General features: G+C 39.8%; 1 protein-coding gene across 2 annotated transcripts; it reads right to left on the bottom strand.

Moving 5' to 3' along the window:
* Positions 1–26: 26 nt before the first annotated feature.
* TCP11L1 (t-complex 11 like 1) lies at positions 27–25,424 on the bottom strand. 2 transcript variants are annotated; one of them, XM_054972134.1, is made up of 11 exons: positions 25,126–25,424; positions 18,132–18,249; positions 15,276–15,435; positions 14,248–14,380; positions 12,743–12,863; positions 10,504–10,724; positions 8,613–8,749; positions 6,858–7,045; positions 4,474–4,655; positions 3,747–3,919; positions 27–2,760 (listed from the first exon to the last, which is right to left on the bottom strand). In XM_054972134.1, the coding sequence occupies exons 3-11, from the start codon at positions 15,427–15,429 to the stop codon at positions 2,522–2,524; spliced, it is 1,548 nt and encodes a 515-aa protein (XP_054828109.1). In that variant the 5' UTR covers positions 15,430–15,435; positions 18,132–18,249; positions 25,126–25,424; the 3' UTR covers positions 27–2,521. The 2 variants fall into 2 exon arrangements, with proteins under 2 accessions (XP_054828109.1, XP_054828110.1); XM_054972135.1 differs by having other exon boundaries at positions 4,474–4,625.

Genomic DNA, 25,424 nt, shown 5'->3' with positions numbered 1-25,424 from the left:
AAATACTGATTTAGAACTGCAACAAATGATCACATAAAAGGTATTTATTACAGATAAACTGAGTTACAATCTCACACGGAGGGAAAGCATAGACAACAGCAACATATTTAAACAGCAGCAACAAATTCACATTCTTAAAGAGCCTTTAAGGAAATATATAACACATAATACATTGATAGAACACTGAATTTATTTTCCCTGTTTTCTACTTTGTAGTTGCTGCATTAATTAAATATGTGGGATCTTAATTGTAAAGCAAAACTAATTTAGGCAACAGTAACCTGAAAACTAATTTTGTTTTGGAAACTCTAGACCAATCAAGCCAAAGTTAAGCATCATTTGAATCAGTGGTATTTTCATATAGATAGCTTTTAATGGATTGTAGCTTGTTTTCTATGTTAAAAACACCAGTTTCATATTTCTGATATGCCAAAGATGTTTACTGAACTTTTTCAAAAATAAAAACCTGCCTGACATTTCCCATAAATTCAAATCCCATGGGCATCACATTTTGAAGGTGAAGTGCCAAAAAAGAGAGTACTTCCATGTAAAGGTAGCTAGTCTAATCCCATGATCTGGGAGAAACAGACACAGCAAGGAGAATCTGCTACATACACCTGAAAACTAAGTGCTGGATCACAGTAAGTGTATTTTCCTGGTTGATGCAGTCAAGTTCACTTATCTGCAGGGTCAAAGCTAATTAAAATAGTTATTCTAGAGTACTGGTTAATGGGACTAAAGTGGTAATGCTTTTTAGGCTTGCATTTTATTCCCTGACAAACTAGTCACTACTCATGTTTTTGTTTTTCAAGCAAAAACAATTTCCTGAACATGTGATCTTGTTTTCCATGTTTTTGAACATATATAATAGTCAGGCCTCTGATATTGAAAATAATTTTATAGGATGCCTACTTAAGAAACAGTTAATTTTTTTCCAGTATTCAAATTTACTACAGATGTTCATGAACTGAAACGTTTTTAAAAACCCAGTGATATCTTCGCCATGAAAAGTTCAAAATATAGCTCATTTCTCCTATAAATTTAAAACTATTGTATCTAATATACAAATAAAGTCTTGCATTCCAATCCAACAAGAGTAACACAAGCTTGAAAACGGTCTTTCTGCCTGGGTCAGACCCAAAAGCCTGCTTGTAGTGGCTATGTGGGGTACAAGTGAAGGGGCTGAATTAACAGCAGCCTGATAGTGATGTGCAGCTGTGCACAAAACACCTGGACTGAAGTTGTGTTATTTAACAGGATTTCTCAAGCTAGAAACTTAGTCCATCTTCTCAATGACAAAACATAAATGAATGAAATTCAGTGGAGAAATATTTATACAACTTCTATAGGTGTAAAGTTCGCATGTCTACATTTAGTATTTCATGTTACCAGCCACAATAAACCAAGAAACACCATCCTTATAAAAAAAAAAGTTTTCGTTTCCACATACCTTAAGAGAGAAAAGCAATGTCATGAGTCTACAGTTTGTCACTGTTGTGAACACTGTAGTAAACATCCAAAAAATACAAAAATATACCTGTATATATATGTTTTGGTAGAATACCTGCAAGTCAAGAAAGAAATCTATAGAAAAGTGTGGCTGGCAGAAAGAATAATGGCCTTACAGAATATCTAAAGTGCTTTAACTACCAGGATCCGAGTTTCAAATATGTAGACATTTAAGTTACTGTTAAGACAAGCTTTAAGAACCATAGTGTAAAAAGTTGTCATCTCTTTTGCACCAGTGTTCATGCTTAGCTTAATAGTAAACATAAAACACCCAGGTATTATTTCAGTCTGTCTTCATATTATAAAAATAAAATTAAAAAGACTTCCAGCTCTTCTGTTTGCTTTGAAATAAAAATCAAGCTTGTGTATTTACCTTTATCCTTCTCTGATGTATCAGCTTTGAACTCAATCACTGCTACTGAATTACTGAAATGATTTGCAGACAAGCCATTTTCCAAAGGTTGCAAGGTGTCAACAATTGATAAGATTAATTAACCCAATTCAATGCACAGAAATGGGCTTCCATGTATGCATCCGATGTAGCAGAAAAGATGATTGTGCAAGAGTGAGGAACTCATTTCACATCTTGCCTGTGGATCCTGAACAACCAGCGAGTGTAGATGGGGGGTACAATTTTGCATACTCCCAAGTCCCAATAGTAGAATGACTCTGCTGGAATTTCTGAACAAAGCTCCTTGTCGCAGTACCAATCAATGGGGTAGGAGCAGGAAGAACTGAACATGTAATCTCGGCATTTCCTACTCCCAGTCTGCATACCACTTCATTGATGCTATGTCAGATTTCCCTCAGGCACCTCAATAACACCAGTCTGTGATGGAAGGAGGAGAGGAGGGGATGCCAAGACTGATCTTAAGCGTCCCCAAATCTGTTTCCAACCCTGATAATTCTGGGAGAAATATCACTGTAACAGAACGAGTATGCAACCTTTTATTGCACTACACTGGATTAAAGCCTTACTGGCAAAAATTTTAAAAAAAACAAAAACCTGGAATTAATCATCTTCTAGTTTTCCTTGTAAGTGTGCTGTTTCTTCTTCATTCAGTATTTTGCTGAGAACTGCATCATAGTAAGGACTAAAGACCATCTTGTTGTAGTTAACAAGGCGAACATACTTGACAGCAATTTCCTCCAGCTCTCGCTGAATAGGGCCTAATCCACCAGGAATATCAGGAACAGACTTCTGATGACCACAAGCAAGGTAGTTCTCTAAAAATACCTGTATTCTAGAATCTAGAAAAGGAAAATTAATATTAGTAACAATTACTAACAGAGATCCTGGCAGGAAGACAGAAATGCATATCAAGGAAGTTCTTGTTACAACTTTTTAAAAAAACCCTCTAGCCTTCTCCTAGCCCAGAATCTCTCAGTGTGAACTCAAGTTGCTTAAGTACCATTGTCTTACGATTCTCATGTACCTCTCAGATCCAAGAGAACATTATCACTCATAGATACAAATTGAAAACCAAACATAACCCTCAGTCCCTGGTGAAATTCTCTCAGCCTGATCCTTGATCTCTCCAAATATTTCCTCCTTTCCTGACATTCACATGGCATGTCCACCTTGACAAAGTTGCCTTTTGATGCTTATTAATGACAATATGATTTTTAAATTTTAACTCTGTCCTCTAAATGTGCAAATTTTATGGGCTAGATTCAGTGTATGTTTTCCACTGACGGAAAGAATGGAATAATTTCCACGCATCTTCCCTTCCTGGATTTGCCTCTCATGCTATTCCTGAGGGTCCCCTGTCCTGCAGGAGCAGCATTTCAAGAAGATCAGTGGGATACAGTGTGGTGAGGGGGGCAGAGACAGGAATGGTGTGTTCCACTGATAGAAGTAGTTTGCATGAGTGGAAAATTTAATCTGGATTCAAGCTCAAGAGCCAGTTTGGTGTAGCGATGTAAGAGCACGGGACTCTAATCTGGAGAGCTGGGTTTGATTCCCCACTCCCTCCACTTGAAGCCAGCTAGGTGACCTTGGGCTAGTCACAATTCTCTGGAGCTCTCTCAGCCCCACCCACCTCACAGGGTGTTTATTGTGGGGATAATAACAACATACTTCGTAAACCGCTCTGAGTAGGCATTAAGTTGTCCTGAAGGGCAGTATATAAATCGAATGTTATTATGTGCAATAATTTTGTTTTGTTTTGTCTGACTGTTTAGTTGAGAGGGAGGGGCAACCTCTCACACAAATTAATTTTATCTACAAAACATACCTATTAGTTTGCATAGGGAATTGTCGGGATTGGCCACAGCCTGGATCTGTCCTTTAACCACAGTCTCTTTCTCAGGTGTGAATGGCGTGAATGCATGTTCAGAAAGACAACCATTAACTTCAGCACAGACCTTTTCGCTGATGGTAGCCAATGCTTCAGTCAAGTTAAAAGAACTGGGGAAAGAAGGATTAGGTTCTTTAAGTAAAGCATAGGTTACCTGTAGTATAGCAGGTCATAAAAACTTGAAAATGATTTATTACTGTTTGGAAGTTAAATCAAATTATAAACCGTAAGAGTATTACAAACCTTGAAGGGAAAAAAAGAGATTTTAAGGGATTAGATCTTGTTTAGGACTTTAAAATTTGAAAATTGCTTTGACTCTTGTGTCCCAGGAGAAAAACAGCATATAAATAGTTTTAATAAATGAATTCTGTGTTCCTGATGACACCATTGGGAGCACAACACGGTTCACGTGGCTCCCCAGCCCAAGGCCATGTGCCTTGCTTTCTCTGGACCTCGGTGGCATGAAGGAACTTCTCATGAAGGCCTCTTTCTTCACATCACTACTCGCTATAGGAAATGGCACTCCCCCCTCCCAACTTAGAAGGCCTTTTGCATCTAAGGGAGATAGAGAAGAACATGTGGTGTTTCTACACAACAGCACAGTATGACTTCCATACCATACAGCATCACATCGTGGAGGGACCAAAAGCTGCACTGTACTCACGGTAAGTGTAACCCAGTGAGCAGCACACGGATAGCGGTTTTGAGCTTGTTGGTAAAGCCTGGCAAGCTTGGCACGGCTGGGCCTGCTGCACTGAATGTTACCAGAAGAACAGCACCAGTTAAGATCAGCTGGTCCAGTTCCAGTTGCATTTCCTGAAAGCGCGTTTGGTCCATTAGCACAGTCTGCAGAAAATGTTTTCAACACAACAGAAAAGAGAGTAGTATCCGCAGTGGTAACTAACAGAACAGCATACAGTTCCTGAATGTTTGCAGAAAGAATAAGGTGATGTATAGAGGCAGTCCATATATAAATTGTTCTGGATGCTCTGGTGAGGCCTGATTCTGATATAGGCATACACTGAAGAAGCCATCTAGTTAGATTTCCTATATCAAATCCTAGCAAGAGGTTCATTACTGGGCAAAGTAATACTATTTCAGAATCCCATTCTTTATTATTAAAACATGATTATTCAGCATTCTTAACATTAGCTCAATCATCGGCATTATAACTACATAGATCATCAAAGGAGAGCAATTACATGAGTCTACAGAAGTATCTTACCCAAAGATAAGCAGGTCCCAGGCAAAGAGCTCCTTCTAGGAAGAAGCTCCCGATCGATTCAGCTTCTCATATTTACAACGTTTCAAAATCATCTCCTCACACTAACTAATGGTCCCACTTCAAAAGGGCACACAATAAGGGCAAACGTATTATCTTAAAACATTAAATACCAGACAAGGTTATCTATATTTGAAACATCTTCTCAAAGTATATAGACATTGTTAGTTCATTCTTTCTACATTTTAGCTTAATGAAGTCTAAGTAAAATTAGTGATTACGTTCCTCATACATACGAGTATCTTTTGGCCCTCAACAAATACACCCATCCTTGAATTTTATCTTCAACTTCTGTGCAGTTGGACATTCCTGTCATTCTCAGGCACTCCCTGCACCTGGGCCTCAACAATTCTTATATGCTAATAGGAAAGTGCTCCCACACTGCGGATACTTAAACGCATGGATCAGAGTCACTTGGAAACAATACAGACATTTTAGCAACTTTAGGGTTTAAATCCCCTCCAAACACCTGAGGTTTGCATATGTGCCTCAACCATAGCAGCAGCAAGACATCAATGAGCTAACTTCAGCATGATGGCATGGAGACGGCCCCAAGCCTGAATGAGGTGGCGGTGAGCCACTCTGAGGCTGGACATGGTGCCAACAAGCTTCCCTCCTCCAGAGGAAGCAGGCCACTCCAAGGCGAGGCACAGTGTCGGCCTTGGAGTAAGACACAGTAAGTCAACCCAAGCCCAGGAGCAGGGTTAGCAAGCCACCCAAGGCCCAACCAACGAGGCAACAAGCTGCCAGAGGCTAAGGTGAGGAGGCAGTGAATTACCCTGAGGCAGAAAGCAACAAGATGTGTGGAGGGACTTAAGAAGGGTCTTATAAAGGGGGGGGGGAGAAATTGGGAAGCATCTTGGAAAGGGGAGGAAAGAATGGAATGGGAGGGAGGGTCCTTGGGGAACAGGGGGTGTTCTAGGAGTGTACAGGGAAAAGATAGTTGACGGGGGAGCAAAAGGGAAGGGTCTTTGTGAGGGAGGAAGGAAGAATCTTTGGAAAGGGGGGGGAGGCAAGGATCTTAGGGAGGGGGAGGAAGCAACAGCCAAATGTGGGTGGGAATATGGAAAGATCCTTAGGAAGAGAGAGGGACCAGGAAAAGGTTTCTTGGGAAACAGAGGGAGAAAGAAATAGGAAAAGATCTTTGGGGGTGGGGCAGAGCGGGGAAGAAATGGAAGCATCTTTGGAAATGGGATGAAGAACAGAGAAGGATCTTTTGGAGGGGGAAAGCAGAGGCGGGGGAATGGGATTCCCCTCCCTGCAACTGCCTTGCCCCACCCTAATGTCACCCTGACACAATCTGCAAAATTTTGTTGTGGGCCCCCACTTGTAGTCTCTAATGAGGATGGGTTAGACAGCTCTTCTAAACGACACAAGGCCATACAACTGTGTCACTCCTCTGTTTCATGTCCCCCTGTAAGATTGTTCTATTTTAGACCTCAAGACTCCTTTCTTGGCATGTCTAGCAAGGGGGCCAGGCTAGCCCTGTTTCTGCATGCAAAGGCATCTTCTATGTTTTTCTTGATCAAATCCAGCAACAGTTCCCCTCTATTGCTAGCTATAACTACAACACAATGTCCAGAGTGAGATACACCTAATGAGTGTCAAAAGGCTGGCCTGCGTGTGCGCAGTCCCAGTGCGTGCCTGCACAGAAGACCACTCGATGAACAACCGTTACAGATAAGTGGAACCCTGTTTTACTTATGTAAGCCATCTTGAATTTGAGGAGGGAGCTGAGATATAACTATTTTAAAAACATGTATTACCTCTGGGAATGGTTTTTGCAGATGATCCCACTTGAGCAGCTTAAAGTATGCATGATTCTGTATAGCAACAGAACTCAACATAGATTTTATACTGGTAGATTCAGAGCTGTCACCAATAGCAGGCAGTATTTTGGACCTCAGGTCATCAGCAGCTTCTTGCAACCATTCAGTGACAAAATCCAGGGAATCTGTTTTGGAGTGAGAAACATTGCCTTAACAAGCATACTTCAGTCAAAAGCTGCACTGGACAGCTGAAAAATGGGCCTAGGATCAAGAAGCGGTTATGGTGATCTTTAACTTAGAAGGGCACAGCAGTTGTTGGTCTAAGACCTGAGAGACCGAGGTTCAAATCACCACTCACCATTAAATTAATTAAGGGGGCAGTCATTCTCTCTCAGCCTAACCTCCCTCACAGGACCGGTGTAATGATAAAATGGAGAGAACCACGTATGCCACCCTCAGCACTTTTGAATAAGGGCAGAGTAAAAATATACAAAATAAAAAATAAGTAAGAAAAATCACAACACAGCATTTCCTCCACAGGCCAATGATGTATCTTCTCTAACAGGTGGAATGCTTTCATGAACCTGAAAACATTGTAACTGTGTGCTCAAGAGTCATAACCAATTCTAGCTGCCAGACAGTATGCTTACATGTCTGAAAATGTTTAGTTGAGATCTAGAAAATATGCAGCAAATCAAGCTGGACACACAGGATGCACAGCAAATTAAGCCTGATGCTGTGATGTGGGATGTGGTCCCAATGCAAAAAAATGGGTAAACAGTTAGTCCTAATCTTTAGACAGAGTGCAGGGAACAACTGCACAGCCTAGTGGTATTCTTTAAATGTTGCAAAAAGAGACTTTTCAGATATAATATAAAATAAAAAGTAAAAGCCTTTAGAAAACTCCAGTTAACTCCAATGTATTCTATCAAAATTTCAGCGTTATTCTCTAGACTGCAACAAGAAATTGACTGCCGCTATGGACAGGCACAGGACATATAACCACCGTCCCATTCATGGCTCAGCCAAAAGAGAGTTTTGGATTGAGTTTAAGCCTCCCCTTGCTACCCCATCACTACCCCATCACAACTCAGACTTCACATTTTAGGTGCTAGCTGAGCAAACACAAAACAACAACACAGGTTCATTCAAATCACTGCATTCAGAATGGAGATAGTATATATATTTTTTTAAAAATCAGGTGGATGTTTGCGGTATCTAAGTCAGACTTGCTCAATCTGTGGTGTGCCATCAAGCTGAAAGCTTGAGACATGTATCAGGCTCTGCCAACTTCTTGTCAACCTTTGTGACTTTTGCAGGCCGAGGTAAGAAGCAAAAATAGATGGCTCTCCATAGAAGGGAGACAGCTAGCGTTTGGCTTGGTGGGTCCCCAGCCGGACAAGCCTGGTCCAAAAAAAGCTATAGCAACCCCTCAAAATATTATACATGATACAATTCAAAGAAAATCTTTGCCTTATCTCAGGAGCAAGCACCTTTACAGTCTGCTGTTGAAACGATGTCCCAATATGCAAAGACCCATCATAAAGAAGGGGTTTCCCTATTGCATCTTCTGCTGATATGGAATGCAAGCTGTGTTAGCTGTTATATCATTTCCCCACTAATGTAGTTATTTTAGCACATCTCTCAAATTAAAAGCTGACTACAGAATACCAAAACTGCATTCACTTATTCAATTTACATTTTAGTGACAGAAGTTGCTCACTTAATAGAGGTAAATAACAAATGTCATACTTGGCTGTTTTTCATACAGTTCCTGAAACTTCTTCCTTTCATATTCAACTGATTGCTGCATTAAATGTGGTCTAATGCTGCTAACAGCAAAGTTAGCCATATCCATTTTCATCAAGTCCAACACAGAGAAAATTGCTCTGCAGGGAGAAAGAGAACAGAACACTGAGCCTGTGAAAGAGCATGTCCATATATCTGCAGTCACTTCAAACGTAAGTCCTAACAAAATGTTTATCTGAAATAATGAATAAAGTAAGCTGCCAAAAAAAACAAAGTATAGATGTTATCAGCAAGAAACGCAAGAGTTTTGTGAACAGAACTGCTCTCCTTTCAAAGAAAGGTCTGCAGAAAACAAAAGTGCTCTTTATACTTCAGTTCTGCAGAAACTTACATTGCCAATAAATTACCTTTATGAACTGCAAAAAGAAGTACTGAGGCACTTTAAAGATTAACAGGTTTCTCACAGTATCCTTGCATAAATACAGATAGTTTCAGGTGGGTGGCTGTTTAGTCTGTAGTAGAAGAGCAAGATTCAGGTCCAGTAGCCCCTTAAAATCCAATTAGATATAGGCACTTTCAAGAGTCAGAGACGGCTCATACTTTGGAAATCTAGTTGGTCTTTAATGTGCTACTGGACCTGAATCTTGCCCTAAATAAAGAAAGCTTATGCTATGATTAAATGTTGATCTTTAAGGTGCCAGATTACTTGTCACTGAGAAACTTGTGCCTCTGTTGTGCCATTTCAGATTCAGAGCTCATTAAATAGTTGTCCTCACACAAATATTCCCTGAACACAGAAGACTAGATACCAAGGAAAATGTTACTGTAATGGATTGCACACTTTAAAAAAGCCTGGAAGTGCGGTACACACAGCTGCAGGACTGTTAAGAGTTAATCCCTCAGAATCAGAGAGCTTTGAGTGATAGGCTATTTCAAGGGATCTGATTGAGTAGCATGTGCTGGAAAGAAGAGGGTCTGTTTTCAGTCCTAGCAGAGAGAGATCGAGTGTGAAGGGTTAGGAGACGGAATCCTAATGGAGAGCAGTTTAACACTTGCAGGAGAACTAGGGAAAGTTGGCAAAAAAGTTTGGGAAGTAGATGCAGACTCCCAAACGGGCCAAATAAAGGGGACAGATCTTCTAAGGAAAGGAGATTTACTCTACCCAAACAGGGAGGTTGCTCTGAAGAGTGAAGAGATCCCTGGTTGGATATTGTTGGAAATGACCTTCAGATTCAGTTAATAAGGAGAGCACTGTGTGTAAAGAGAAGGAGACTGGGGTACTAGAAAGTGGGTACCAGCATTCCTAACTCCAGAAGAGAAAGAGAATACTAGAAGAAAGTATACTAGAGCACTTAGGGAAATACAAGGGAACTAAAGACTCAAACCAGAAGCCTTTAAGTATCTGTGAAGAGCATAAGAACTGGTCTGTGCATGTTCAGATTTTCTGGTGCTATTTCTGTTGTTTAAGGACGAGGGAATGTCCTTTAAACCCTTCTACCATGTACTATTTGTGTGTGTGCTAGGAGTCTTTGTATATAGAAAAAGATTCAATCAGGTGAGCTCCTATGTACAATACGTATGAAGAAATACAACACAGAGTCCAGTCTACCACCTTAGAGGGCCACAGGAAAACAGAAACATTCTGTGTCATGCTCAGAAAGGATGGACAGACAGACTTATCTTCAGTAGCATTCCTAACACTGACCAAATATTGACAAAATAGTGTTCCTTATCACTCCCTATTTCTGCGTTCTCAGCACTACCCAGTTTTGAAAGAGAAATCAGTTCAGCACAGCATATAAAATGTTAATCGCTTGAAACATTGGAAAGCATTTAAGCAAGCTTGTACAGAAGAAATACATCTCCACTGGACATAATCATTTCATTCTAGTACCTGAACAAGGGAACTATTTCACGAATCTCTTTCAGCTTTTTAATTTCTTCATCTCTAGCTGGAGCACAGAGAGTTCCCATCATTCCAATGATGAATTCTGCCAGCTTAGAAATGTCAAGGGCACCATTTTCCGCCTCCTGTTTTATCAGCTCCAGATCTAGAGCTTCAGTAATCTGATTTCTTAATCTAGTGTGACCAGGCAGCAAGAAAGATAAAAGAGCCTGAAAGAAAGCAAGTTCTTGTTACTAGCTCTTAGTAGTATTGTATTGCTATATCTGTCAAGGCTATTTCAAATCAAATATGCATTATGGAAATATTACATTATTGCATATGATAGAATTTTATCATTTCATGTATAAAAAATAGAGCCCAACTTTGTAATTAAAGTTTTTAATCACTGCTTACAATAAATGAGCTACCTTGGATTCTTGAGTAGATACTCCAGTCCATACATAAAATTACAGTGTAAAGAATGCATGCATTTATTTGTTCTGATTGAGGCATCTAAGAGCCAAGCTACAAGTGACGCCTTACACAGGTTGGACACTTGTCAGCTTACCTCAAGTTTTGATGGGAAATGTAGGCATCCTGGTTTTACAGCTTGGCTCTCTATTACAGCTGCAAGACCAGGATGCCTACATTTCCCATCAAAACTTGAGGGAAGCTGACAAGTGTCCAACCTGTGTCAGGCATCACTTGTAGCTTAGCTCTCAGGCCGTTTCCACATACTGTTAAAGCGACGGGCTACTTACTGAATGCTGGCGTTTTTTTCACAGATTCCAGATTCCTCTGATTTCAAAGAGGAAGCAGGAAGTTTCACTTTCGTTTGTTCAGCATCTTTTATGAGAACGGGATTTCCCACTCTTTTCTGTGCCGGGTAAAGGATGCTGAACAAAGGAAAGCCAAACTGTCTGCTTCTGCTTTGAAATCGGAGGCATCTGGAATCTGTGAAAAAACCCGCCAGCATTCTGTAAGTAGCCCATCGCTTTAACAGCATGTGGAAACGGCCAATATTGGAAAATGAATATTTTGCATCTACTTCATATTTTGAAACACTGTTAATTCAGTTCACAGGAGGAAGTTTACAGGGCAGACGTAGTGGCTGGGGAAAGGAATGTTTTACCCTTCTCTGAGCTGCCATTTTCCCTTCATGCTGTCCAACCACAACCTCAGGGGCTTTCCCTTGAACTGGGAAAATTTATTCTGCTGAAAATAAAGGTTGTAACACCCTGCGGGAAGGGAAGAGGAGAAATTCAAAGCGGAAAGCAGCATGTGAGGACCACAGGCGGATCTAAGGGCACGTGATGCAGCTACTTTAATGAATAAGCAGGTCTGGGTCAAGACCATGTCTGAAGGGAGACCTGCTAGGAATCCTGTACACCTGCCTCCTTATGATCCTTAAAGGAATAAAGGCAAGGGACAAATATAATCAATATACAAATAAACTCTTCTCTCCTGCAAGTTGCCTTCCCCAATATGACTTCACAAAGGAAAAGCAGCACATAGAGTTTCAAGACGTAACATGGAAATGTTACTACAAAGAGGAAGGAATTATGGTGGTCAATCAACTGGGAGAACAGCATGGCCAACATCATTTTTCATTAGCATTTAGTCATAACAAGGGGCATAAAGGCTCCTTACTATATTGACTTCAGAGTTCTGTGATACAGGGCCTATAACTGTGATAAGCAAAATAATTATGAAAGTATTCCAAATCTACCAAAACAATTGACCCTTCTATGCCCAAGAAGGCTGAAAACCAATGATCTACTACAAATGGAAAAATGGAACAGGTCACTGCTGAAGATGGGATAACAGATCATTGCTGTAAGAAAATTCAAACTGTCTTGATGAAGGCAACAGAGATAGCGCTGGCCTCCATTACAGGTGCCTTTGAATTTGCTGTTCTAACCTTTTATAGGTATGTTTGAAAATATCAATACAATGTAAATACGGATCATCTGATACATAAGATATAGCAGGCTGTTCAAACCAAGAGCTTTTGACAAAATCCTTCCCCACTGAGACAGAATAAAAGGATAGTTCCTCTTACGGGACTGGTAACTGATTAAAAACAGGAATCATGGAACAGCAATACACTGAGAATTTTCATAATGGAAGGCACTAAATAGCAGGGGCCCCTACTGGAATGGTGCTATTTTACTTATTCTGGACAGTAGACAGGGATGGAAAAAGAGAAAGCCAAACTGGCAAACAACAAATCATTCCCTCCTCTTACCTCTTTGATCTCTCCCACAAGTTTAATTGCATGATCATACGATGGTGGGTCTTCTTTTAACTGGGCTTCCAGACAATCCCAAAAAGCTTTGTGGACAATATCTCTTACTTTTTTTTCCAGGCTGGCAAACAATGCAACAGGAGAAAACTGAAATGAGATCTCTAGTGCAGAGCCAGGTGTGGCTCAGAAAAGAAAAACCTGACTAGCAAAAACAGGACCAAGATGATTCAGAAGCAAAACTCCAGTGCACCATAAAGTTTAATGAGCAATCTTAGGCCATTCACTCACTCTCAAGCTGACCTACCTCATAGGCTTGTTATATGAATAAAATGAAAGCGGAAATAACAATGTATGATGTCCTGTATGCCTTGGAAAAAAGGTTAAGGTAAAAATAAAATAGGCAGGAAGCAGCTAAATGAGAATGTGAAACAGCTGACATTGTAACAGAAAGAAAAATGTATTAGTTAAAGACAATACATTTGTTGTGTTCAATAAGGAGTCATAATTCACAAGAAGCGGGCAGGAGAGAATCTGTCGCCAGTAAGATGTTGCCAGAATCAAAAGGCACAAGTAAATCACACAGCAGCAAGGGAAACTTAGCATACACTCTTCTCTTTGTTAATATCAGGGATGAAAGCAATGGGGGCACAGAGCCAAAGGGTCTGATGGGCTACATTTAACCATGTTTTGAGAACTTTGTTCACTGACAGATTCACAAAGGAGTAGATGGACCTTTTCCATTTTTGTATCATTCATAATGGAACTATGGATGGATGGATCTGTGTGTATATATGTGTGCGGGCAGGGGAACCTCCAACAATGGTGCTGGCTGTGGAAATGGAGTCACAGCCAAGTGTGTGTGGACTCTAATACAATGTTTAGCTACATGGAAGTTTACTTACAAAGGAATATGCATAATGATACACTGGTAAAACATAAATTAATTGATGGATTCATAATTCTTTTCATGGATAATCTTCCATAGAAGGAAAAAATATGTAATTAAAACTTGTCTAGAATTGCAATCTTACACATACTTACTAAGGAACAGCTCCCATGGTATACAGTGGGACTTGTTTTATATACCAGATTGGGCTGCGCATGATGAAAATCATCTGGAAGACTCCGCTAACAACACACAGAGTATAGTATTCGAACAGGTCTGTACTAGTTAATCTCTATGACATTCCCCCATCCAGACTGAAATGGTTTGCAGGATTAAGGTGATCTCACATACGCTTTGGAATGGTAAAGGGGTGGGAAGAGGACTTATGGGGGCCAAGATCTGCTTTTCACTTTGAGATTCTCTCAGTAAATGTCAGACCAGGTCAAACAAGTTCTGTATTTTCTCAATTTCTAGTACACAGTGTCAGGGAGATTTATTTTAATTGTTACATCCTCACTACAGTAGGCATGAGTAGCTTCATTTTATGTGAAGATAAGCTTTACTTTTCCTTTAGAAAAGTCTACTTGCCTTTTTCTATCTGCAATAATAGGCTTCATACCTGTTTTCTGGTAACTCTGCTGGCTTAATCTGGAAGCCTCCATTGACAACTATCTCATGGGCTAATACCATGTTAGTTACACCTTTTGCTGTTTCCATCAGTTTCTCCACCGATACAAACTGAGGGGGGCTAGCTGTAAGGTAATTAAATATATATTAGTAAAACATCCTACTGGTTTAAAAACAGTCGTTAAGAAGTATCCTACTCACTCAAAGGTAGTTTGCTTACAGGCTGTGTCCAAGTCATGACAATTCCAAGTTTTTTAATGTAAGTACATGTTCTAGTGTTTATGGTTGTTAAGGTATTTTAAGCCACAGAGATATTCCAAATTGTAAGATCCAGCAGAATATCTGAAATTCTGCAAAAATTCTGAAATGTTATGTTTTGGTCTCTTTGGGATTCCTCACGCTGCTAGCCAGACAAACATATTTTTGTTATCTAGTGTTATATGTGAAGGCCACTAGATATGATAGAGGCAGTCATGTTTGCTGCTTATTTGTCTTCCCTGTTCACATATAGTGTGGAAGAGGAAGGGGTCCTAATTTGTACTTGAAAAGGGACACATAGGTAAGAACCCTCTTACATCCCCTAAGTTCTACTGCTGGAACTTTTCTCCCAGCCTCATACCCTTTCTGTATCAGAGCCTCACTGACAGAAAAATGTTTGGAGCAATGGACTGGGGGAATAAGGCAGGACAGAGGTAAACTGTCTACATGCTTGCACCTTTTAATATAAACATTAGATCCCGCTCCTTGCTTTATGCATGAACGGGGCAGACAAGTGAATAACCAAATGCGCTTTCTTTCATCACATTTAGTTTGATTCTGAATTACTTTATGTTTAATGTTCCTGATAAAGTAGAATCATAAAGGACTGCTACGGGAAACGGAAGATGAGGAAAGATCCAATGGTACAACCAAAAGATCCAACTTATACTTTATGAAATAAAAGTGCAAATACATGTTCCATGTAGTTTGAGAAACTATGTAATTGCTTAGAAGTTACTATATCTTGGTAATTTTGCTTACCTTGAGACATGTTACCTCTGCTCAGACTTGGGGTATTTGATTGAATCTTCTTTCTGACAGACTGTTCTGGATTGTCTAAGTTGTCCTGCTGGTCATCTTCAGACTCACCTGAGTTTCTTTCACTTGTTCCTGGCTTGTCCTGGGACTGGGACATCCTCAGCTTTTGGGGTTGAAGAGATTAGAAGCAATTAAACTAGCTCCTATAATCACATCACTCCAGCCAAATTGTGTTTTGAATGGTTACACAACAAAATTCTGTAGTTAGTCTAATCACAGTATGACAAAACACAGAACCTGGCCTCTAGCTCCATTACAAAGGGAATATTAATATATGTAGATGCATTAGGCATATTTATAAAAAGATACTGAAATAAATTGATGCTAAATTGCAGTGCTTATCACTTTCAATAGCTCTAGTATCATATAATTTTTTTGTTTTTTTATTAGCAGATTACAAAGTTAAAATGAACAATGGAGTAAAGAAAACAGTGTAAGCTATACCATAAGCAATGCAGCAACTAGTTAACAAAAAAACTGAGGCAATACAAACTGGATAATATATGGAGCAAATGGAGCAACAGATGACAACCCTATTCCTTAAATGAAAATGCTGACCTGACCAGTTTACTATAACCTTATTCCTGCCCCCCATAAAATGCCCTCATTTGAAAACAATGCAGTACAAACTAGATAATACATACAATAAACTATAAGCCATGAGGACTGCGGCTCACACAGGCTATGTTTAGTATATGAGTAAGCTTTTGTAACCCTTTTGCAATATATGTGAACTCAGGTAACAATTTTCTTCTTTTAACTATAATTTTTTCTATTTGAAGGGAAATGGGGGGAAAGGAAAAAAGAAGAATATTCATTTGCAGCTGGTCCAAAGACTCATATGCTACCGCTGTGTTCCCTAATGAACAGCTGACTAAAGTATTTTAACCTGATGGTATATATGTAATATACAGCAATATCTACTGGTGGATGTAGATTCGCAGAGAGATCAGAACTGCATTACTAAAGGAAGGCACGTGAGATAAAATCACAACCTGGGGAAAGACTGATTTGAAGTCAGATAAATACTCAATACTTAAAATTCTCAGGGTGTCCTGAGGTACAGGCTGGCTGAAACCAACAGTGGAAATCTTAAGGTCTCAGCACTCTTTTACTGAAATCCATCTGCTCAAAGTTGAGAATCAGACTCAACATGCAGATGACAGTGTTCAATTTTATGATCAGCACAGCTGTTAAGATATAACCTAAGTGTTTTATGACTATCATTTACAATCATATTAGAAACAAAAATAAGTCACCAAACTGGCCATTTTTGAATGGGCTCCTCCCAGTGGGAGTGACGCGTAGAAGCCCAACTTGGTTGTCCCTGCTGGTGAGTGATGCACAGGGCACCTGGCTGACAAATCATATTTACCAGTACTGAACAGCAATAAAGTGTAGTCTCACAGGAAGGCCCTAAACATTTGAATATATAACCCCACTCAGCGATAGAGCACGCTTTATGGCATCATAGCATATTAAAAGAATTTGTTGGTCCTCTCAAGCTCTGTTTTCAGAAAACTGTAACAGCCTTTGTAAGACTCACCCCTCCTCCCGCCCTGCTATTCATGTTGCCATCACTATGTGACACGAAGACATAAAACTGCCTCTACTAATCGAGCACCAAAAACCCCTGCCAAAGAACCATCATAATCTCAACCATAATACTTTTCATAGGAGATGCTTCACACATTCCAATGTTACTTACTGAACAATGAGAGCATGGATGTGAAAACTCATCTCCAGAAGTAAAGATCAATATGAATGTGATGCTGCATTAACAAAACTACATAGGAATTCTAAGGTGTAGTTAAAAAACCTACAGACAACATTAGAATTAAACCAACTTCATAGGAAAGTATCTGCAGATCTAAACTGCAACGAAAGCAAAGAACAAATTCCACTCTTTTTGTTTCAGTTTCTTTTTCATAACTATGTTGACCCTGCCATCAGAAAGTACATTGAGTGGCCTAAATTGAACTGTGTGCAAAACATGTAAATAAAGTCCTAAGAAAAGAAATCACCCAGAGAAGAACTGACCAGCTTTATTATCTTTTTAAAAAACCTAACCAGATTTCACTTCTGTATTAGAATTCGGTCAATGAATAAAAGTAATAATGGTTGTTGTGGATTTTCCGGGCTGTATAGCCGTGGTCTTGCCATTGTAGTTCTTGACGTTTCGCCAGCACCTGTGACTGGCATCTTCAGAGGTGTAGCACCAAATTTGAAATTCAAAAGCATAAGAACAATTTGAAATTCATAAGCATAAGTACAATTTCAGCAGGAAAGAAGAGACCTTAAGAATGAGTAGAGCATGGTTTCCAGTCCTGAAAAACACCAGGCTAACAAAATACTCTATACCCAACAATAGCCCTACAGAGAAGATTAGCATATCAAGCGCCAATCCATATGCAAAAGGACCTCCTCAGGATACAGTGAAGCCTCCCTCCATTAGCATTCCACACCCTGGGAAACTCTTACAGGATGACTCAGCCCAACCCTACCTTCCTGAGTAGATATAAATTACCTGGCAACTTCTTTTCCACACTGTGACACTGAGAGATCTCTGTCTTTTGGTGCTACACCTCTGAAGATGCCAGTCACAGGTGCTGGCGAAACGTCAGGAACTACAATGGCAAGACCACAGCTATACAGCCCGAAAAATCCACAACAACCATTGTTCTCCGGCCGTGAAAGCCTTCGACAATACAAAAGTAATAATATCTCTCAAATCAACTAGCCAACACATTCTGTTCTCCATTCACAATGCTTGTGCACATGAACTATATAAACATGTACCTTTTCCCTTTATGTCCTTAGACCAAGCATTCAAAATATAGAAAGGATATCCAATGCCAGTAAAACTGCCTTGAGACTACAAGTTCAAGGCCAGGAAATCCAGACAGGAGCAGGATGCCTGGAGGAAAAAGAACACAGCACAGTTAGATGCTGCAATAGAACAAATAAGCTACAAGCAAGTTAAGGAGTGACCTCAATCAATTGTGCCTATGCAACAGTAGGAAAGAACTAAAAGCCTTTGATTTTACTCAAACTCCAAATCCAGCTCTCTTGTCTATTCAAAAAACAAAACAATTAAATACATCCAGAACAAGAAAAAAAAAGATGTTTTCAGTTCAGAGCACAATCACCTTCCTGTCTCAAAAAACTCTGTTCATCTTTCATGCTGCACACAGTGGGTTTCAACATGCTTCTCTGCAATGATAGAAACAAGCATACTGGCTAGGGTCAGTTTTCCATTTAAAATGCTCCTGTACTTTCATTAAACTGTACTGTGTTTCCGCTAGTGTGTGTAAAACAAACCCTGGCTGTTCTCTCTTTTTTTAAAAAAAAATTTTTTATTGGTGAGTACATACAATATTATTCAATACACAAATTCCCCGTTTTATCTAAATTATATCAGCCCCCACCCTTTCCCCCCCTCCTTACTGACTTCCAACAGCTTTCCAACCCCAAACCCCTCTTATTACTCAAATTACTCTTAACCATAATTTTTCTAAATCCTATATATGTTATATCACTTATTCTAAGCATGTTCAAATTCTTCTATATCTCCAATTTTCTGATATATCAATCTACATTTCACTGTTTAAACTATCTATTTTTAATACAATCTTCTTATTACTAATGTTAGCTTAGATTAATTAACAGCTAAGTTTCCCCATTAATGGTAAAGTTACTTCTCTCTCCCCTTTATAAAGTCACATATTAATAATTCTCAAACTGCCACAATCCTCCTTTCACATCCCATTTTTTTTCTAGATATTGTTTCAATTTCTCCCAGTCTGCAATATATTCTCCTGGATCAAGATCTTTAAGTTTTCTTGTCATTTTGTCCATCTCAGCCATGTACAGCAATTTGTAAATCCAATCTTCTATAGTTGGTATTTCTTGCACTTTCCATTTCTGCGCATACAAAAGTCTTGCTGCTGTAGTCATGTGAAATAACAATGTTCTGTACTGCCTTGGAACTTCTTCCATTCCCAAGTTCAGTAGCAACAACTCTGGGTTCTTATTTATTTGGGTTTGCAAAACCTCATTAATTATTTCTATTATATCTCCCCAGTATTGCTTAGCTACCTCACAAGTCCACCACATATGATAAAATGATCCTTCATGCTTTTTACATTTCCAGCATTTATCTGACATATTTGCATTTCCATGCGCAATCTTCTTAGGCGTTAAATACCACCTATACATCATTTTGTATACATTCTCTTTAATGTTGGTACAAGTTGAAATCTTCAAAGTATTTTTCCACAAGTATTCCCATGATTCCATTGTTATTTCTTTATGAAGGTTTATTGCCCATTTCACCATCTGGACTTTGACTGTCTCGTCTTCCGTATACCAAGTATTTTGTATATTTTTGAAATATCTTTTTTGCCTTCTTGTAAAATCACTTCTTCTAACTCCGAGTTTTTTAGTCTTATTCCTCCCTTTAGACAGTCCGAGTTGTAAAGATCCCTAATTTGCCTATATTGAAACCATCCATAGTGAGGAGATAACTCTTCTTGTGTCTTTATTTTTGGTATTCTATGTTCTATCGACATTATCTCTTTATAAGTTAAACATTGTTGTTCATTATAAACAGTTCTCGGATCTATTACTTCATATGGTACCACCCATGAAGGGATACCACTTTCCATGTAATTCTTATATTTCTTCCAGATTGTGAAAAGGCTTCTTCTGATATAGTGATGCAAAAACATAGAGTCCGCTTTAACTTTATCATACCACAAATAGGCATGCCATCCAAACAACTTTTTATGTCCCTCCAAAGTCAGCAGTTTACGGTCTTTTAACGTTATCCAATCTTTTAACCATGTCAGACAAATTGCTTCATAATATAATCTTATTTTGGCAGTTGCAGCCCCCCTCTTTCTTTCGAATCTTGTAATACTTTCATTTTCACTCAGGGTTTCCTGCCTGCCCACACAAAGTCTGAAATTTTTCTTTGCCATTTGTCGAATTGTTTGAAGTCTCGGATAACTGGAATAGTTTGCAGCAAAAACATCACGCGTGGTAGCACATTCATCTTCACTGCTGCTGTTCTTCCCAACCATGACAAATTTAATTTATTCCATTTTATCAAATCTCTTTCTATTTGTTGCCACAGTTTCTCATAATTATTTTTAAATAAATCTATATTTTTTGCAGTCAACTCAATTCCTAAATATTTCACTTTATTAGTTACCTCACAGTCCGTTATATCCATTAATTCTTGCTGTTTTTGCTTCGCCATGTTCTTACACAATATCTTCGACTTCTTTTTGTTCACATAAAATCCTGCCAAATCACCAAATTCCTTTATTTTATCCATTATTTTTGGCATATTGTCTATTGGGTCTTCCACTATCAACATTACATCATCCGCAAATGCCCTGACTTTGTAGGAAAATTCCTTTATTTTTATGCCACGGATTGTATCGTCCTCTCGAATTTGAATCAGCAAAATTTCCAAAATCAAAATGAACAACAATGGAGACAATGGGCAACCTTGTCTTGTACCTTTACCTATTTTCAATTTTTTAGTCAAATCATCATTAACTACAATCGCTGCACACTGGTCTTTGTAAATTCCTTTAACTGCTTGTATGAACTTTTCTCCCATTTGCAGCTTTTCCATAGTGGCAAACATAAAATCCCAGTTCAAATTGTCAAATGCTTTTTCCGCGTCTACAAAAAAGAAACCAACTTCCCTATCACAGTGCTTATCGTAATATTCAATAGTGTTTATTACTGTCCTTAAATTGTCCTTAATTTGTCTATTTGGTAGGAATCCAGCTTGTTCTTCTGCAATAAATTCCGACATCCATCCCTTTAATCTTTCCGCCATAATTTTCGCAAATATTTTATAGTCATTATTCAGCAACGAAATTGGCCGATAATTCTTAACGTTGGTCAAATCCTGTCCATCTTTCGGGATCAATGATATATTAGCTTCATTCCATGAATCAGGAATTTTTTGGCCTTATAATATTCCATTAATTACCTCACTTAGAAACGGTGTCAGCTCATTGGCCATCATTCTATAAAACCTTGCTGTTATTCCATCTGGTCCCGGTGCTTTCCCTAATTTTGTTGATTGTATAGCTTCTTTTATTTCTTCCTCTGTCACTTCCCTATTTAACTTCTCTTTCCATTCCTCTGAAATTACTGGAAGCTTCACTTTCTCCAAATATTCCGCTATGGAATCTCTGTTCACCTCTTTCTTTCGGTACAGCTTTGCATAAAATTTAAAAAAGGCTCTACTAATGGCTGATTGATCTGTCAATGTTTTATCTTCCTCTCGAATCTTAGTTATGATTTTCTTCTCCCTTTTTTTTTAATTGCCACGCTAAATATTTCCCAGGCTTATTTGCACCTTCAAACGACTTGTTTCATTTTTTTAAAATTCCACTCCAATTCTCTATTGTTCATTGCTGTCAATTGTTCCTGCAGGATTTTCATATCCTGAAATATTTTCTTTTTTCCTGGTCTTTTTTTAAGTTGTATCTCTTTGGCTTTAATTTTTTCCATAATTTCAAGTCTCTTTTCTTCCCTACTCCTCCTAGCTCTTGCATTCAGATCCATTAGCGTTCCTCTAATAACAGCTTTATATGTGTCCCATACCTTGTTAGTTGGTATATCCTTATTCAAATTGCACTGTATAAAAAATTTGGTCTCTCTTCGTAACAACGCCATATTTTCTTCCGTTTGCAGCAAGTCTTCATTTATCCTCCATCCTCTTTTCTTTTTCTTTTTCCCAAATCTCCACATAACTGGATTGTGATCTGAGCCTACCTTGGGCATTATCTCCACATCTCTAGTCCATACCACCAGTTCTTTGGAGCCCCAGATCATGTCAATTCTTGATAGTGTAAAATGTCTTGCAGAGTAAAATGTATATTGTCTATTTTTCAGATTTTGTCTCCTCCACACATCTTCCAGACTTTCTTGTTCCTTAATCGCAAAACACGATTTTGGCAAAAGTCCTCTCTTTTTCTGTGCACTTTTAGATTTCAGGCAAAATGTGAGATGGTAAACCTTTTCTGACTTTGGCCAGAGCTATTTGCATAACTAAGCTTTGGGGTGCTCTGTGCATAAGAGAGAGATGACTCATGCTCTGTAGTTTTCCTTTTGTCAGTGTTTTAACAGCATTGCAGCTTTGGGAGCATATGTAGAATGTAGTCCCAGTTAATAAAATACCAAGTTGGATGCTAGAGGGCATTTCTCTACTCTAGCACCCACATTTTGGTATGACCATAAGAAAGCAAATATGTATTATAAATAGAGTTTTGACTGTATTTTCTGTGAAGCCAGAACTGTATGTCCAAACAAGTTCTATCAAGGCTACTTACCTTCACATTCAAAAATATTTTTGAAAAAAATGGCATACAGCAAAACAAAGGTTTATCAAATATATTTGGTATATAAATTGCAGACATGAGAAGACTATTTTGTTATTTGGGCTGCAACTAACATGGCCAACCTACTGGAAAACATCCACTGTGTTTGGAAGCTGTGATGTTTGGAAGCAATGAAAACCCATTTAGACCTATAGATTCTAGTGAACAATCATGAGAGACCCAGGCTCCAATCATCACTCTGCTGACAAAGTTCACTGGGTGACTTTGATCCAGTCACACACTCTAAGCCTAACCTACCTCTCAGGATTGTTGTAAAAATAATACGGAGGCAAGGAGAATGATCTAAGCTGCTTGGGATCCCTATGGTGCAGAAAGGCAGTATATAAATTAAGTAAATTAATAAACATAGATGAAGATGGGGAGCAGATAAAAGGTAGGTTGTTTAGTGTTTTTGACGGAGAAGACATAGGGAAAAGTGAGCATACAGACACTGCCAGGAAGAAAGAAAGAGGAAATAGTGTGGGGAAGGGGCAGCAGGGAAAAGTGAAGACCCCCCCTCACGTCCTTGCAGGTTCGCCACCATGCAACTGGCAGTGGCTTCACTGATACCAGGCAACCAGGCCATAGGGAAGAGAGGCTGCCGGGGTGGGGGGAGTGGACAGTGGAGTGAAGAAAGAGGAGCAGACAAAGACGGGTGTTAAGGAGAGAAGAAAACAGGAAAAGGCAGAGAAGCGATGGAGGTCAGGGAAGGGAAAGAAAACATGGTAAGAGAAGGGAAAATCAGATGTCCCCCGCAAGTCCTTGTGGGTCCCTGTCTTCTTACATCTAATAGTAAGATGGCTGGCCCTCATAAAAGTTACATAACCAGGTCACCCATGGGTAAGGCACAGGGTTGCCAACTCCAGGTCGGGAAATTCCTGGAGGTTTGGGGGATGGTACATGGAGGGGAGGGAACTTTCAGCTGGGTATAATGCCATAAAGCCCACCGTCTAAAACTGCCATTTCCTCCAGGGAAGCTGATCTCTATAGTCTGGAGATCTGCTGTAGCAGTGGAACAGAGTTCTGAAACCTGTTAAAAATGGTCACATGGCTGGTGGCCACGCCCCCTGATCTCCAGACAGAGGGAAGTTTAGATTTAACAACAACAAAGCCTTTATTGGCATATCTCAGGTTAGCAATACAGTACACAAATATAAAGGTAACAAGGGTAATCTGAGTATAAACAGACATTTTTCAATCGATCCTTGATTACCAGACTTAAAAATAAGGCTACCTTTTCAGTTATTTTGGATGATAAATCATTCAGAAGATGGTACACCATTAAGGCCTCCGAATGACCCAGCATAGTAAGTAAAATTGGATTTTACAGATTAGAGCAAATATCAGCATACTGGGAACAATGAAGTAAAATATGAGGAACCGACTCAACTGAATTTGAATTACAAGCACAAAGTCTTGCAGAATATGTGATCTTATTATATCTGCCATAGGTGACTGCTGAAGGGACAGCATTGCCCCTGGCAAGTGCCAACGCTCTGTGCATTTGTGCGGTATAAGAGGCAGAGATCTGCTGTATTACCAGCTCTCCAGGCCCCACCTGGAGTTTGGCAGCTCTAATAACGTAGGCGTCTATATACTCAGGGAACTCTCCAAGTATGCAAAACATTTGTAAGTTTATCAAATACAAACACACAAACAATCCAACGTGGACTAAATACCCTCCAGCACATAACGTTGAAATAAACTAAGAATCAGTTTAAGAAAAAAAGGGGGGGGAATTAGCCTGCTAACCCCTTGAGTTTATAGAAAGCCTGAGGGACGATATGGGTGTGGCATTTCTAAACTGTTCCCTCCTCCCAAGATTCCTCTTATACCACCAATTTGTATAACCTAGTATTTATTTATTCAATGCTTGAACCACTAAAATGCTGAAAGAATGGAGCAGTCTTTGACAAAAGGCTATTTTTTTTCTCATTTTCGAAGCATGCAAACGAAGTGCTTTACACCTGGCAAAAATGGTAGAACGCCCCGCTCTTCCCATGCATGGTCAAGAGTAATGTGAGGATTTCTGATCTGCATCAATGGTAGTGGATACAGACCTTCGGGATTAATTTCCAGGGAGCACAAGGATGGGCACCTGCGCCTGGGAAGCAGAAGCCCTCTTGGCGTGTCCCTGGGCCCTGCCCTGACGCAGCATTTCGAGGGGAAAGACCCGGTGCCATTCTGCTGCAGCGCCGCACTGAGGACAGAATGTCGGACCCTCTTTGACTCGGTTGCCCCTCTCTAAATGGGCTTCTACTTCTGGATGTAGAACAGAATTGCCAGAAATGCTGCGGGAACGGGAAGCAAAACCCACCCACCCCAGCCCGCATACGACCCGGCAGAGACCGGCAAGCCCCCTCCACGACCCTCTGCGCGCTCACCCGGGACAACTTTGTGTACGAAGATCAGCCTCCGCCCCGGCCCGGCTGTGCGGGCAAGAGAGGGCGCGGCGGCACCAATAAAAACGACGGTAACGTCGAGTAAGGGAGCCTTCACGCAGTCCTCCTCACGGTCACCCCGGCGTCTGCACAGAGCCGGAAGCTGCTCGCTCTTCGCAGGGCGCCGCCATGTCCGTCCGCTGCAGGGAATCGCGAGTCAAAACGGCAGCGGCGAGAATGCGGGCTCCTGATCAGGGAAGGGAGACGGGAGCGCAGGCGCCCGCGGCCAGAGGAAACTGTCA

The sequence above is a fragment of the Eublepharis macularius genome, chromosome 2, assembly GCF_028583425.1.
Source record: "Eublepharis macularius isolate TG4126 chromosome 2, MPM_Emac_v1.0, whole genome shotgun sequence".
NCBI lineage: Eukaryota > Metazoa > Chordata > Lepidosauria > Squamata > Eublepharidae > Eublepharis > Eublepharis macularius.
This window is presented reverse-complemented; position numbering and strand designations above follow the sequence as displayed.